The sequence below is a fragment of the Girardinichthys multiradiatus genome, chromosome 14 (genome assembly GCF_021462225.1).
Source record: "Girardinichthys multiradiatus isolate DD_20200921_A chromosome 14, DD_fGirMul_XY1, whole genome shotgun sequence".
Taxonomy (NCBI): domain Eukaryota; kingdom Metazoa; phylum Chordata; class Actinopteri; order Cyprinodontiformes; family Goodeidae; genus Girardinichthys; species Girardinichthys multiradiatus.
In genome coordinates, this window is record NC_061807.1 from 25,869,590 (window position 1) to 25,886,009 (window position 16,420).

The window sequence follows — 16,420 nt, forward strand, 5'->3', positions numbered from 1 at the left end:
CCACAGGCAGTCTGAACAGAAGAGCCTGAGGAGAGAGTTTAATTGCCGGGGTTAGAGACAGATTTTATCATAGCATGCTGCTGCACAGTTACTGTAAAAAATCTAAATTGAGTTTTCAAGAAGCACTCTTAACTCCTTATATTTTTCAAAACATAGTCATGATAATACAAGGTAAATCCTCTTGTTTTTTGTGTATCTGGGCAGAATTAAAGTGATCTGGTCTCAACCAGTGCAAAGATCTGCAGCAGATTCCACACTGTCGTTATTTATTAAACCCAAAAAGGAGGTTCTGTGCAACACTAAGCACATTCCAATGATTCATTAGCCAAAAGAACCACCTTTAGCACCAGTAACTTGAACTAGTCATATTCTGCATTACTTTCAGTATCTAACATAATTTTGGATCAATTTTGATCCATACTTCTTTATACAGCATTGATTCAGTTCATTACATTTGTTTCCCCCCCATCTTTAATATGCCACCAGTTAAGTTGAGGTCTACACTTTGGGCCTTTGCAACACCTTGTTCTTGTGATTTTCAGTCATTCTGATGTGTTTAAAATGGCTGACCTGTTGGTAAGCAGATTTGGGTCAGGCTTTTAACTGCCGAACAGATGACCTCACATTTGACTCTGAAATACTTTGGTTTAAAGAGGGGTTCCTGTTCTACTCAATGACTACATGGTGCCGGATTCCTGTGACTGCAAACAACCCATATCACCACCATGCTTGCCAGTATTTACGAGGTGTTTATAGTGATATGCTCTTTGATTTTCTCCAAATATGCCGCTGCCTATTATGGCCAAACATGTTTAATTTAGTTTCATCTGTCTAAAAAGATATTGTTCTGGAGGTTTAGTGGATCACTCGCCTTTGCAAACTGAAGTCCTGCTGCCATATTCTTGGCAGCCCTCCCAAAAAAGCCACACTTCTCTGGTGTTTCTCTAATTAAACTATCTTTAACTGTAACATGGTAACTGAGGCCTGCAGACTCTGAACTTGTGCGTTTTAGAGATTTCTCTGAGCATTTCACGCTCTGACACTGAGGTGCGTCACTCCTGGGAAGACTGCCAGCTGTCATTCCACTTTTAAATAGTCTTCCTCTCTGTAGTAAGGTTAACTTCTTATGACCCCTCCTATGTCATTGCTAATGTCTTTCCACCCAGGCATCATGCTAACACAAACCTGTATGCTCCAGACCTGAAAGCTGTCGAATATTCTGCTGTTATAGAGGTAGTCACACTTATTAATTACACCCTGCATTTGATTTTCAGCAACTGGCTGCTATTTGCACTCTTAAACCCACTGGAAACAGCAAGGGGGTATTTAATTTCTCACAGCTTTTTCATTTTGAGTTCATTCTTAAGAAATAATCAGAGTGAAATCTTTTACTTGAGGCTGGATTTTAAACCTGATAAAGATCAGGTCTTTTTTTTTAATTGCTCTTAAATAAAAATCCTAGACCTTGAAACATTTAAAGTGTAGTCAAATAAAGCACAGTAACATCTTTCACATGTATTTCTTTAACTGCAGACCAGCTGTTTAATCCTTTAACTTTAACATAAAGCTCAGGAAACTAAACATCACATGTGAATCTTTATATCCGTGCTGTGGTTACAGAAAAAAAACAAAAAAATTAGTATGCACCACCGATTATATCAGTGTTTTAATTAAATTTCGATTATTATCTGAGATCGTACTTTAACAAGAATGGTTTGACTTGCATCTAAACGAATCTTCGGCAATGGCGGCTCACTGCAGGGACAAGAAAGGGTTGGTGCTGCCACCTGCTGGTCTTCAGAGTAATTCTGCCTTTTTTCAGTTAAATGCCTTGTTTCGGTGAAAATCATGCCAATGCCAACTAAAGCTAATTAAATAAAGACAGTGTACATCCTTGGCAATTTAGTTTTGCAAACTGTGAAGTTATATACTATATTGTATGACATCCATTGGAATTAAACGGCACATTTCTAGTGAACATACATAAAACCAAGCTTTGTGTCAGACAGATGAAATGTTAGTGTCCAATATTGCAGCTTTTTTTTTTTTTTAGTTTATGTACAGTGACTTGTTGAGAATTGATTTATTTATTAGAGGAGTTACAATATGAAGAACTTGTGTATCAGCATGTTTGTGTTTAATAATTGCAGTTTCCACAGAACCATGAATCTATAGCTCTCAGCTTACTGTGAAGGAAGGTTGCCTCTCACCTCTTTACATGGTTGCTTTCATTAAAATGTGTCATCGTTTATGTATGCTCACCCATCTTAGGGTCCCACCACTGTATTTAAACCATGCTTATGTCTATATATTAACTGGGCTGTTCTGGCACCTTGAGTCTTTTGATCCTGTTGTAAATGTGCTGTCTGTTTGGGATCATTTAGCTTCTGAGCTCATTCATCTCGGTTTGCTCCAAACATTGTGGCCAACATCTGTCTCCACTTTGGTCACACCTATCCAGATGTGATTGTTACAGAACCCTACCAAAGCCATACTTTATATTTACTCCTGGGAACTCTGACAACTTCCTTAACTTTTATGTAGAATGACTGATGTTAAACTGTTTTATATGGCCTTATGCTCCTTTCCAGATTGATGGCCTGCTGCACAGTAACACCCATTTTATTATTTTAATCAATATATTCTTATGATTCTGTTTTTGGCTCATGCCTATTCGTACTGTCTGTCGAAGTACTAATGGTCCGTTATCTGTATTTAACCTGCCATAATGTAACTATTAGCCTTTAAAAACTTGTCATTCTTGTTAAATTTTCTTGTGCAAAAAAACAAAAGTCCTGCTATTGCTCCATTGTCACTTTGACATTTTCCTCCTACCTGAACATTTTCAAAGACAGCTTAAATTTCTCAAAGGGAAACTGCACTCTCCTTCGATCACAGGCTGCTACCAGGCAGAGACAGAAATCACCCCTAAAAAAAAACTGCTCAGAAATGAGTAAGACCAAACCAAAAGGTCTGAGTTCATCCAAGAACTACCCTGCATTTGGACCCTGTACATGGGCCAGATTTAACCAGCAGAAAGGTTGGTGATATTCACTTAAAAAGGTAGGAAAATTAAAATGTACCAATAGACAATTATGGCAATTAAATGATTAAATACAGAATTAAGTGTTCCTTCAGATCCATCAGTTGAACTAAATAAGCTAACTTTATTAAGTTCATCAGTTGATGAACTTAATAAAGTTAGCTTATTTAGTTCTTCAGTTTACAAACTAATACAAAAGTGGGTCTTGCTGAGGAGGTCCATGTGTGTGCAAATGGAGCCCAGCCAGGGGTCCTTTTACAAGAGTTACTGCTGCAATGTGGCGTGGCACGGAGATCAGCCTGTGGTTCTGTTGAGGTGTAATGAAAACCAAGTTGCTTTCAGAGCAACCTTCAGGTCATCTGCATTTATGGGTCTTGTGTCTCACATCGTCTTCTTGACAAGACCACATATTCTTTACGGGGTTCAGGTCAGGACAGTTTGCAAATTGGCATCTTTAGCAGCGTGTTCTTGTGACAGGTCCTGATGGAAAATCAAACCAGCATGAAGTGTTTCTAAAATGGCCTGGCTCTGACTTGATAAAACACAGTGGACCAACACAAGCAGATGACATGGCACCATAATTAATCATTACTGACTGTGGAAACTTCACAACTTGGATCCTGTGCCTCTCTTCTACTTTCATCTAAAAAGAGGACTCAGGACCACTGAGCAACAGCACAAAGAACACAGTTGCAGCCCATGTCTGTGTGTGGTGGTTCTCCAGCTGCAGTCCACAGCTTGTAGCTCTCCCTCACACTCGAACGTGCTTTGCATCACAATCTTACAAAAGTTGCAGTTATTACTGCTGCTTGTGAACCGTTTCTGATCATAGTTTTTCCTCCCAATCAACTTTCTATTAATGTTTGGATAAAAGACTCTGCTTCTTCACCAACGATCTTTTGTTGCTTACTGAAAGTTCTGAAGTCCTGTTGCTGAGAGGCAGGACTTGAGATTAATAAAGTATCTTTTATTTTGACATGAAGAATAATAAAGACACAAGCTCATGATCAACCACTAATGACAAGTCATAAAGAGGATAATAAGCTGCAGTCTCTAAAAATAACACAAATACAAGATGTATAGAACTGTTCTTAAGTAACGCGAAGAATAATTAACCTGTTTTAGGTGCAGAAACATTGAGGAAATCAACTGGATACAGATAAGTGATGGTGGCTGTGCATGTAAGGCAGAGATCATGTTAAAGATCCATATATGTATATAAGATGAATGTAAAGCACATCCTTGTCTTCCTTTCTGAATACGTCATGAAACAGATACTTGAATAAAACCTTATAACCAGTCTAATACTGTAAGCAGGTGATTAGCTATATTACTGTATGCCAACATTCAAATTATTATCAAAGGTGGCTCTCTTCTTCACAGAACATTCAGAAATTACCATTACCGTATATAAAACTTTAATGCTAACTTAATAAAACCCCTCAAAAAGGATAATTGGTCATATTTGGATTAATGTCACTTTCTATGATAATACACCAGAGTTTGATTTCTGTGGCACAAGAAGAATAGATACTTCAGGTAGGCAACCATTGTTGAATCTGTAAATACGTTTTAGATATTTTGCTTCTATTGAAGACGATCTTTTGATGAATCAGTGGTTTCCTGGATCTGAACTGTGATCACAAAAACATCTTTGGTTTCAAACTGCTTTCTTCCCATCGCTGTATTGCCTGCAGTCAGAAGATTGCAAACGAAAAAGGACTCAAGTTATTCTCAGTTTATCATGAACCTTCAACATTAGAGTGTGAGCTGATATAGTATTAGTCGATCTTTTTCACTGATCTAAAGGTCAGAGTGAAATATGTTTTCTCCCGCAGAAACAGGAGGAAATACTTAATGACTGATAAAAACAAAATAAAAGACGACAATTAAATGAAATACTAATTCTCATTATGTTTAATGCTACAACACCTACCTGAGATTCTCCTCTTGCAGGTCACGAGCTCTGAGGGCAGACCTGGATATGCCCATCCCTGGAGGAATTCGGTCTGGGTATCTCACAGCAATCTTTATGCCATGCAGATCATAGCCCTGAAAAATAAACAGGAAATAGATGCATCAAGTGAGAGCATCACGGAGAAAAGGTAAACAAAGTCAGGGGTAACTCCAGCGTTTGGGGATGTAAAACCACGTTCAACAGTCCCAACACACAGACGTGTCTTCCAGGACATCCAAGACCACAGCTTCTGCATCTGAACGCTGGATGTGCATTAGTTCTGCCTCCCAGTTCAATGACGTCATGGCAGGAAGTGTGGGAAATGTAGAAACTTGTCACAAATAACGTAAGAAAATTGGTACGCTTAACTATGAAGCCACGGGCAGTGTGCAGGAAGTCCGCGCTGCTCACAGTACATCCGACTATGTTCTGCCCGATATTAAAAAAAGACCTTCCTTTTGCTCATAAAGCTACAGGTCTGGTTATAAACGCAGCAGAAAGTTGTATATGTACTCACATGAAGGCATCTGATTGCTTCATCACAATGCTCTTGTTTAGTAAAGTTCACAAAGGCACAACGTCTGAGGGACAGAAGCTTCACACTAAAGACCGACCCGGCCCTGCAAAGAAGAGAGGAGAAGATAGTTACAAGAATATCCAAGCAGCTCAGCACAGGGTTTAATCCTTAGATAAATTTAAAACATTAAAAATGTGAAGTTAGTTTGAACACCACAAAAATGTCCTTTCCTACAATTCCTGCGCTGTTTAGGTAATCAAGAAAATTCAGTGTTGACCGACATTTTTGACAAGAAAGGAAGCAGGCAGTTTGGAAAGACAGAGTGTGCCAAGCAGCTGCTGCTAATATCAGATTAAAGACAAAAAAGGACCATAATCTAATTTTTCACCCGTGTGTACAACTGATTTTAAATGGGCTTTTTTTTTTAATAAACAACAAAGTCTGTTAGCTGACAGGGACTAAATGCATCTTACCAATTATGACTGAAGGAGAATTTAATTATTTTTCAAACGACCTTCAGCTGAAAGAAAAACTACCTGATTGTTGCCATGGGGACATGCAATAGGTCAATGATTTGACAGTGTATCTGTCAACAAAGTTGAGCTGTTTTCTGATGCGTTTTGAATTTGATCAAGTTTGTTTTACTTGTGTGTGTAAATATGGTAATTCTGTGGTATTTTTTACTCAAGGTTAACATCCCGGGCCTCGTACCGAGCCACGCCCAGCGGTAGTTTTACACAAACATGTCTCACCTGCTAAACAGCTTGCTAATCATGGCCTCGGTTACTGGAGCACTCAAGTTCCCCACCCAAACTGGAAACAGCTCCCTGTTAAAGAACCGAGAACATGTTGATATGCAAATAATTCAGTTCAACCTCCCTGGCCGTCTGTTCAGCTCATCGGTTTTGTTTCATAACATGTTATTACAGCTGTTATCAGTGTATATTGATTAAAACATGGCTGTAATCAGATTACTAACGGACAGATTAGCTTTTTCTTTTTAAAGAACTACACCTGAAATCATAAAGTTTTCATTGAGTGCTTTCCAATTCTCTCGTTTATTTATTTACACAATAAAAGGGAGAAAAATGCAATTTAGTTAAATAGAAACAGAAGAACCATGAATTTAAACTACCAGGGAAAGATTCTTCAGTAAAGGAAATGAATACTCACACTGGTGTTCTATCACTAGTGTTTATCTTCACAGACTGGTTATAAGCAGGCTTTGACTGATTGTCAACAGTGGGTATATTCTGAACTGGGCCTAAAGGTTTGTTCCGAAGATGTTTCTCAGATGCTTCATATGACTGAGCAGCAGCAACAGGTGCAGGATGTGTATTAGCGGAGAGGACTGGGGAGATTCCTGTAACGTTTGCTACTTGAGCCGGCGGGAGAGGTCCATTTAAGACAGATCCTAAAAACACACACGGAACCTTAATCAGTGCTGCTTAAGTCGAACTGTCCGAGGTTATCTTAAGCTCAAATGTTTTCAAGCTAGTGTCCATTGGCAACCGCTGACCGGATTTACCCCCATTGGAACTCACCTGGTGGATGGTGCAGTTTGGACAGAACCTCTAAGGCCTTATCTACAGTCCCATGAATGATTAAAGCATTGGAGCTCTGCTCCCGTGTAAAACCGTAAGCCTGAAGCAAAACACAGAAAAGACAGATCAGTAAACGCCTGCAGAAAACAATCACATGACCTCTACACTTCTGATGGTCTTCAGGTGTTAAAAAACGTTAAAAGGCTGAATGATGATTTTGTTCTTATTAGATACAAAGAGAATTTAATTATGTAGTTATCAGACGTGTGTCAGTTACACACCATCAGTTGTATTATCTGCATTCGCATGAGCTCCTGGGCAGCTTCTGCGTAGGAACTGTCTCGCTTCAGGACGTCCCTGAAGGCATCAGCAGCTTCTTCATATCTCTAGAATAAAAGAATATATGCTTGATACTTCAGCTGAAGTCAGAGACACTGGTTTGTTTTGGCAGTTTGTTGCAAAAATTAGTCAAAACATGTTTGAATAAACGAGTCAGATCAGAGATGTTGACACAAGGTCACAGAGAGAGGAGTCAGAACAACCTGAGCTGCCTATAAACTCATAAAGCACTTTAATGGCCTCAAAATTATTTTTACATCTAAAACCTCTGAAAGAGATTCATACGCAGAAATGTTGCCGTTTGCCCACGCCTGACATAGATGTTAGTGACCAAGATGCTACAGGGCAGGTTGGGACAGAAAGAAAAGAGGAGTAATGGAAAAGGGTTCATAGTAACTGATTTTAATGAACAACATTCAACAATTATAATGCAGTTTCACATTTTCCTAAAAGTGTGCAACTCTACAAACGTTCATTTATTTGATACTTTAAAACCAATTAGGCCCAGCACCATGAATACACTTGTAAGACGGACATCCAGTAAATCTTGAACAGACAACACTGAAACACCTCAGAGAATCAGAATCAGAAAAGCTTTATTGCCAAGTACGTTTTTGGACATACAAGGAATTTGTTTTGGCGTAGTCGGTGCAATACAATACAAATTAAACAGTATAAACATATCTACAATATAATATAAATATATGTGCACAGTTTTAACTGAGTGAGTACATGTAGAGCAGTGCAGGTGATCATTGTGGAAGTAAAGCAGGAGTCCAAGCTGAGCGTTAATGTAACGCATAGAGTTGCAGGTTACAAGTGTCCAGTCAGCAAAAAAAAAAAAAAAAGGGAGGGACGGGGGGGAGAGTGTCAAGGTGGTTTCCGGGCTTTGTTAACCAGGCTGGTGGCAGATGGGAAAAAACTGTTCTTGTGGCGTGAGGTTTTGGTCCGGATGGACCGCAGCCTCCTGCCAGAGGGGAGAGTCTCCAAGAGTCTGTGACCAGGGTGGGAGGGATCAGCCAGAATCTTCCCTGCCCGCTTCAGGGTCCTGGAGGTGTACAGTTCCTGGAGTGACAGTAGACTGCAGCCAATCACCTTCTCAGCAGACCGAATGACACGCTGCAGCCTGCCCTTATCCTTGGCTGTAGCAGCGGCGTACCAGATGGTGATGGAGGAGGTGAGGATGGACTCAATGATGGCTGTGTAGAAGTGCACCATCATAGTCTTTGGCAGGTTGAATTTCTTCAGCTGCCGCAGGAAGAACATCTTCTGCTGGGCTTTCTTGATGAGGGAGCTGATGTTTGGCTCCCACTTGAGATCCTGGGAGATGATGGTTCCCAGGAAGCGGAAAGATTCCACAGTGTCAATTGTGGAGTCACAGAGGGTGATGGGGGCAGGTGGGGCTGGGTTCTGCCTGAAGTCCACAACCATCTCCACTGTCTTTAGAGCGTTGAGCTCAAGGTTGTTCTGGCTGCACCAGTCCAACAGATGGTCCACCTCCCATCTGTACGCAGACTCATCACCATCAGAGATGAGTCCGATCAGGGTGGTGTCGTCCGCAAACTTCAGAAGCTTGACAGACTGGTGACTGAAGGTGCAGCTGTTGGTGTACAGGGAGAAGAGCAGAGGAGAGAGAACACAGCCTTGGGGGGAACCGGTGCTGATGGTCAGGGAGTCAGAGACGTGCTTCCCCAGCCTCACGCGCTGCTTCCTGTCAGACAGGAAGTCAGTGATCCACCTGCAGGTGGAGTCGGGCACACTCAGCTGGGAGAGCTTCACCTGTAGCAGAACTGGGACGATGGTGTTGAAGGCAGAGCTGAAATCCACAAACAGGATCCTGGCATAGGTTCCTGTGGAGTCCAGGTGCCGGAGGATGAAGTGAAGGGCTAGGTTGACTGCATCATCTACAGACCTGTTGGCTCTGTAGGCAAACTGCAGGGGGTCCAGGAGGGGGTCGGTGATGTCTTTTAGGTGTGAGAGCACAAGGCGCTCAAAGGACTTCATCACCACAGAGGTCAGGGCGACGGGTCTGAAGTCATTAAGCCCTGTGGTCCTTGGCTTCTTGGGAACAGGGACGATGGTGGAGGACTTGAAGCAGGCTGGCACATGACATGTCTCCAGTGAGGTGTTAAAAATGTCTGTGAAGACTGGAGACAGCTGATCAGCGCAGTGCTTCAGGCTGGCTGGTGAGACAGAATCCGGACCAGCAGCTTTCCGGGGGTTCTGTCTCCTGAAGAGTTTGTTGACGTCCCTCTCCTGGATGGAAAGAACCGTCCTCGGTGTGGGTAGGGGGCTGGTGGGGGGGAACTTCAGGGTGGGGGTTGGAGGTGCCAAGGCCCCTCTTGAGGTTGGGGAGGTGGGGGTGGTGGATTGTGGCTGCAGCTGTTGGCGGGCGTCGTGGGGGATGGTTGCAGGACTGTCCCTTTGTCTTTCAAAGCGGCAGTAGAACTCGTTCAGGTCGTTGGCGAGGCGTCGGTCGTTGATGGAGTGGGGGGCTTTCGGCTTGTAGTTGGTGATTTGCTTGAGCCCTTTCCAGACAGACGCAGAGTCGTTGGCTGAGAACTGGTTTTGGAGCTTCTCAGAGTACAGTTGTTTGGCCTCTTTCACTGCCTTGCCAAACTTGTACTTTGCCTCTCTGTATATGTCTTTGTCCCCACTCCTGAAGGTCTCTTCCTTATTCAGTCTTAACCTTCTGAGTTTAGCTGTGAACCAGGGTTTGTCGTTGTTGTAACTCACCCTGGTGCATGATGGTACACAGCTGTCCTCACAGAAGCTGATGTAGGAAGTCACAGCCTCTGTGTACTCGTCCAGACTGTTGGTAGTAGTCCTGAACACATCCCAGTCTGTACAGCCTAAACACGCCTGGAGATTCTCCACAGCCTCACTGCTCCACTTCCTTGTCGTCCTCACAACAGGTTTGCAGAGCTTTAGTTTCTGCCTGTATGCAGGAATCAGGTGGACCATGATGTGGTCGGATTGGCCCAGTGCAGCACGTGGGACGGCGTGATAAGCGTCTCTGATGGTGGTGTAACAGTGATCCAGAATGTTGTCCTCTCTGGTCGGACATTTTATAAACTGTCTATATTTGGGGAGTTCGTGGGTCAGATTACCTTTGTTAAAGTCACCAACGATGATTACTAAGGAGTCCGGGTTGGTCCGCTCCACACTCAGTATCTGGTCGGCGAGCATGCGCTGTGCGACCTGCACGTTAGCTTGCGGCGGGATGTAAACACCGACCAGGATGAACGAAGCGAACTCACGGGGGGAATAGAAAGGCTTACAGTTTATGATGAAGGATTCCAGGTCTGGAGAACAGTGCTGCTGAATCACTGTCACGTCGTTGCACCAACCACTGTTGAGGTAAAAACAGATTCCTCCACCTTTCGCTTTGCCGGAGAGTTCCGTGTCTCTGTCCGCTCTGTAGAGCTAGAATCCTGCCAGCTGCAGCGCAGAGTCCGGTATTAATCCACACAGCCACGTCTCCGTGAAGCACAAAACTGCCGATGAATAAAAGTCCCTGTTTTTCCCCAACAGCAGTTGTAGTTCCTCCATTTTGTTGGGAAGTGAGCGCACGTTAGAGAGAAATATTGCAGGTAACGGTGTTCGTAATCCACGCTGGCGAAGACGTACCAGCACCCCAGCCCGTTTCCCTCTCTTCCGGCGTTTCACCGCGTGAACAAAGGTGAGCGCACCTTTCACCAGGATGTCCAAAAATTCCAGAGCAGTAGGTAGAAAAGTGGGAATTAACTCCTCTGGTGTAGCAGCCCTGATGTTCATGAGTTCTTCTCTGGTGAGAGAGCTCCGGGTACCATCACAGAAGACCGTTTTAAAGCAAAAAACAAAACAACGCGCACCAACACGCCGAGGCGACCATCTGCGGCGCCATCTTAGGACCATCGGGTGGGAGTTTAAACTTGGCGTTGCTGAACTGAATGATATATTGATTTTAATTTTAACACGGAAAAGAAAAAACTGAAGGCAAATTTTAACAGGACAGCTTTTAATTACTTAAAATATAAGATGAATTTTCCAGACCGACACTGAAGTTAGCCTACTGTACATGATTCTGCAGAATATCCAAACTATCAGTGACTTAAAAAGTGGAAACCTCATAACATTTGCTGAAATCAGAGCTCTACTACATTCACATCACAGTCAGGTTTCTGACGTGCTCAGTCTCACACAATGGCGCCTTGAGTTACTACAATCATTCAAGGAAGAAAAGTAATCTGATAAGCCGAGACGTTTCCAGGCTTTACCAGAATGTTCCCTAAATCAGCGGATCCCAACCCTGCATTAGTTGTACATTTTGAGACATTTTTCTCATGTCTGCATGGGTGTAGTTCTGATACGAGTATTTACCTTCAGACCTGCGAGAGCTCTGCCTTTCCTAAAGAGGCCTTTAACCCATCCAGGAGATACGTTTAGAGACAACTCTGCATCTGCCAACGCCTTCTCATATTCTTGCATCTTTTCAAAACAGAAGGAGCGATTCCCAAACAACCTGCAACAGAAACAGTTCGAGCGTTGAATAAAAGCCAGCGACTGGGAAAGCCATTTGTGTAGAAAAAATAATAAACAATGCACCACGTTCTTACTTAAACTCCTTAGGGTTGTACTTAATTGCATCTGTGAAATACTTTACAGCCATGCTGTAGTCTCCTGCACTGGCAAACTTATTACCAATAACTACAAGATAGAGAAAAAAACTGTAAGGTTTAACTTGGGAAGAAATGTTTATATTGATTAGCTTGAGGTTTGCATCCGTACAACAAACTTACCTGCAAGATCAGTGCTTATTTTTATATTATCTTCTAAAGTAGGTCCAGAATCCTGCTTCAAAAACAAACAAACATTACTAGGATTCTTAATAGGCCAAATTACAGTAGTTAAAGTTCAGAGATTTCCTACCTTGTGCTGTGCTCCCTTCACAGCCTCTTTGTCCTCTGGTGTTTTATCAGGGACACTTTTAAACTTCTCCCTCTCTGGAGTCTTTTTTTTGTCCTTTTTCTCCGATTTCGGCTTTTGTTCTAATTTACGCTGCACTATAAGAGCAGCTTTGCTCACAAAAATACTTGTCATATCTAGTTCCTTAGGAAAAAGAATATAAAATAGGTGAAAACTCACATGATTCTAAGTTTGTTTTATGCTTCAAGTAAACTTGATCAAATGCACATCCCTAAAATACATTGTACAACAAAAATGCATAATGCACGGATATTTATCAAATGTGTCTCCAAGACGTAGCAAAAGAAGGTGCACCTCTAAACCATCAGAGTTATTTTTGGTGTCTTCATCTTCATCGCTGGATTCCTGTCCACTGTTGCTGCTGTTACTGTCTGTGTCTTTAGCTGCAGCTAAATTCTTTATCTTTTGATCTGTAACGGAGTTACTCTCCTCTGATTTAGACTGTTCTGCTACATTTCCCTGCAACACAATAAACACAGGTTTGAACATGCGGGGTGACATGTTTCAAGCCATCTTTGTCTTGATGTTGTTCAGATCCTCACCTCCTCGGTTTTTACGGGATTTTGTTTCACCTTCTCCATTTGTTTTTTTAGCTTCTGTTTCTGATGGAAAGAAATAAGCACAGTGCTGTTTAGCATTTATTCCCTCCTTCGCAGCTCACCTTGAACAACTCGGCACTCACCTGTTTCTTAAGCCGCTTTTTCGTGGATTTTTCTTTACCCTTTTTAGTTTCTTGTAATAATCTGGCTTTTCGTTCAGAATCCTAATGCGGTAGAACAAAAACATTTAAATCAAAGCAAATTAAACTGATTTCATGACCTTTTCAAGCAAGAGGTAAAAGTGCACTCACGCTCCCCTTCGCCTGAACTTGGTAAGATGGTGGGCTGGAGGCGCCACGAGCTGAAGAGTAGTAATGGAGAGGAGGCTGATAAGCCGAGCTGGACGCCTCGGTACGGTTTCCACTTAATCTATCGTTTGCAAAACCTTCATTAAAACTGTGACTACGGTGGGTCCACCTGTCATAATCATCCACATCTATCTCTGCATCATATTCAAGACCTGTTGGAAACAACAATGTTTCATTCACACGTTTATCACCAAGTGGAAAATGGGTCATTGTTCATATATTCTCTTACCAAGAAGGCCACATGTTATTATCCTCTGCATTTGAGGTTGGTTCCCAAATAAACCCACAACTTTTTGCTAAATGACAGAAGAGAGAAGGACACGCGGGTGGCATTTACAATCAACAGGTTTGGTCAACTAAATCCAGTTCTCAATGCTTTGTATCCTTTAGCTGAAGCAAGAATTGTGATGCTGAAGTGGAACTTCAGCTCCTAGGTTTTACTTTCCTTTATCCAGGAAAACCTAACTCTTGATTCAAATCAGCGAATGAGCTTCTTTTATAGCATGGGACACAAACTAATGTAAGAAAGATGGGTTTTTTTCCACAGCCATTGCAGCAAAAAATAAAATAAAGCAACAAATTATGGATTAATGTTGATTCTGTAACAGGGATGGACATGTCTTTTGAAATGACATTGTTTGGCTATACATATATCATTGCAGACAGCCTAGAGCCTCACAATCAAATATATTGCTCAAGAATTTTGAAGTTATCTAATAACAAATTGCCGACATTTGCTAAAAAAGGAATTAGTGAATAAATAGCTTGAACAGCAAAAGTTACAAAGCATCATATTCATTTTTAATCAGTGTATGACTAATTTCTTAATCATGAGAAACATTTTTTTATACAAAAGTACCAATTGAACAAACAGGATGAGAAATAAATTGCACCAGTCTTGTTCGTTTTTTAGTTCACACAAACTGATCTTGAGCAAAACAATAATGTTAGAGATTGTGTTTACAAGGCATTTTGCTGAAAATATATACGGTAATCACAACTAGTAAGAGGCAACTACAAAACAATGCCAGCATATTTAAAAGAAAGGTTTAAAGAAAAGGCAACTTGCTAAGCTTCATCGGTTCTGGGGGAAACTGGTAGCATGTAAACACACCACGCCAAGAAACAGGAGTCTATCTTTAGGAAGTAGGTTGATGTGAAAGATAGACTGTTTATTTTTTAGACTTAGCACCCATTACATAAAACCATTAGAGATGCAGCGAAAAATCAGCTGGTGGCCAGAACTGGAGGACTTCAAATTTCATTGGCTGTTCAGAAGCTCAAAAATCTGATCTTTTTCAAACCAGTGAAGGCATCATCTGTTAGCACCACCACCTTGACAACAACTCTTTCCGGTGTGGGAGTTATTAGAGTGAAAAGGGTACGTTAATCATTTTCAGCATCACGGGGGTGTAAGAAGCAATCTGAAAGGAAACTATATCCGACTGAATGTCCTCAGTTCATAAACCTCTGCTTCTATTATAAATAATTAATGATGAAAAACTGAGACCGGTCATAATTGTCCTCTGATCAGTTTCTCTCTTAAATCATTATACTTAAAAAACAAGTGTCGTCAGATTGTAAACATGGCCGATATAGTCACAAACTAAATCTGTGGTTAAACACACTTTAAATAATCCGTTAAAAAAAAAAATCAAGTGTAAAATAAGCTCTTTGTTTCTGAAAAACTGAGTTTATCGAAAGGAATCCAAGGCCAGATTTCAGGGTAAATTCAGGACAGCAGCTGCTACTTTCTAGGCCGTAGTGCAACCCTTCCACTAGCTCCAACTAACGACCAAACACAACAAAAACAGATTACTTACGATCATATGGATATCCGTAAACTCTGAAAAAGAGGAGGGACAAAAACGTCGCAATGGTTAGGTTTATCATCATAAATTAACGACGTTTCAAAGTCACTGATCCGCATTCAACTGTCACTCCAATCAATCCGAGTCAACTAGCTTGCTAACGGCACTAGCCACCAACTTCTAAACAAGTCCAAATAAGCATTTTCTTACCAGTTTCATCGTTAAATACCTGCATGTTTAGCACCACACGCCGAGCGTCGACGTCTCAGACTTCTATTTAATTAAATAGCTTCCTAAAATTATACTACTAGCGCCAGCTACAGCAGCCTCCAACTTTAGCTGCGCTGTCGTCTCAGCGCGCTTTGAACTACTCTCCGCTTCCTGTAAGCAGGAAGAAGGCACGACGTCATCGCTTCTACCGGTGGGCCGCTCGGCGGAGTTCTGGGATTCGGATCAATTGGCTGCAGTTCTTTCGGTTCCGAAGCAGTTCTTAATCCAGTACCTGCCACCTACAGCATTTAATATCTAATTGATAAACCTGCATACACACATCAGTTGAGTAATTTAAACATTACGTAGCAGCTTCACGTTTAAGCATAACACTGTTTGTTGGATGTATTAATAAATACGAATGTACACATAAAAGGACAATTTAGTATCAGCCAGTGTGTCATTGCATTAAATCGAAAACGTTCAATTTAGGTCAAAAAGTCGGTTCCGATCCGAAAGAAGCCGGCACATCGAGCTGAATCTGTCGCTAACGACCCATCATTAAAGGAATGCAAAGTGTCTACGGACGAAACTCATCGTGTCGCCCCCTTCTGGTTGTTTTAGTAACGACATGCAATGCACACTTATAACTTTTTTTATTATTCTTACGACATGCGTATATTATGTCTATCCCCGTTTATTTCCCGTTTACGCTAAATGTTGTGTATTGTACATAAATTAGGCAAGTAGTTGCACCATGAAAACAGCAAGGAAACTAAGAGTAACAAGTAAAGCAACCCCTGCGGTTCATTGCATTAGTAACATTTCCGAATCACGCATTACCAGCTACCTCTCAAATGCCACTCAGTGAGGTGTATTATGTTTATACGAAGTTGGGGGCCTATTGTCCTCTTTTGATTTTTTTCTTGTTTGTAACATTATGTTTCAGATCATTAACAAATGTTAATACCAGACAAAGATACTGAGAAAATGCAAAAAAAAATAAAAAACAGTTTTCAAGGATTTAGTCTATGAAGATTAAAAATAACAACTACCCAAACAAATCTGGCTCTTTGTGGAAAATAAATTACCCCTAAATTAACCATTGGCAGTCTCTCAATGAA

At 41.4% G+C, this 16,420-nt stretch overlaps 1 protein-coding gene across 3 annotated transcripts; it reads right to left on the minus strand.

The window, feature by feature from the left end:
- Nucleotides 1-3,989: 3,989 nt before the first annotated feature.
- LOC124880532 (tetratricopeptide repeat protein 31-like) lies at nt 3,990-15,539 on the minus strand. Of its 3 annotated transcripts, none has more exons than XM_047385708.1 (18): nt 15,297-15,539; nt 15,099-15,121; nt 13,505-13,571; nt 13,219-13,427; nt 13,051-13,131; nt 12,911-12,970; nt 12,663-12,827; nt 12,312-12,491; nt 12,182-12,233; nt 11,999-12,089; nt 11,763-11,904; nt 7,343-7,447; nt 7,062-7,161; nt 6,691-6,931; nt 6,270-6,344; nt 5,518-5,620; nt 4,980-5,095; nt 3,990-4,734 (listed from the first exon to the last, which is right to left on the minus strand). In XM_047385708.1, the coding sequence occupies exons 1-18, from the start codon at nt 15,319-15,321 to the stop codon at nt 4,704-4,706; spliced, it is 1,866 nt and encodes a 621-aa protein (XP_047241664.1). In that variant the 5' UTR covers nt 15,322-15,539; the 3' UTR covers nt 3,990-4,703. The 3 variants fall into 3 exon arrangements, with proteins under 3 accessions (XP_047241664.1, XP_047241663.1, XP_047241665.1); XM_047385707.1 differs by having other exon boundaries at nt 12,182-12,236; nt 15,297-15,529; XM_047385709.1 differs by having other exon boundaries at nt 12,182-12,236; nt 15,316-15,524.
- Between the last annotated feature and the right edge of the window lie 881 nt (nt 15,540-16,420).

Excerpts from the sequence above, each read along its gene's own strand:
- LOC124880532 (XM_047385707.1), bottom strand. The coding sequence starts at position 15,321 with ATGCAGGTATTTAACGATGAAACTG. Across the intron at positions 12,828-12,910 it reads ATCCCGTAAAAACCGAGGAG|GGAAATGTAGCAGAACAGTC; the intron begins GTGAGGATCTGA and ends ATTGTGTTGCAG. Across the intron at positions 6,345-6,690 it reads ACTAGTGATAGAACACCAGT|GGAGCTGTTTCCAGTTTGGG; the intron begins GTGAGTATTCAT and ends GTTCTTTAACAG.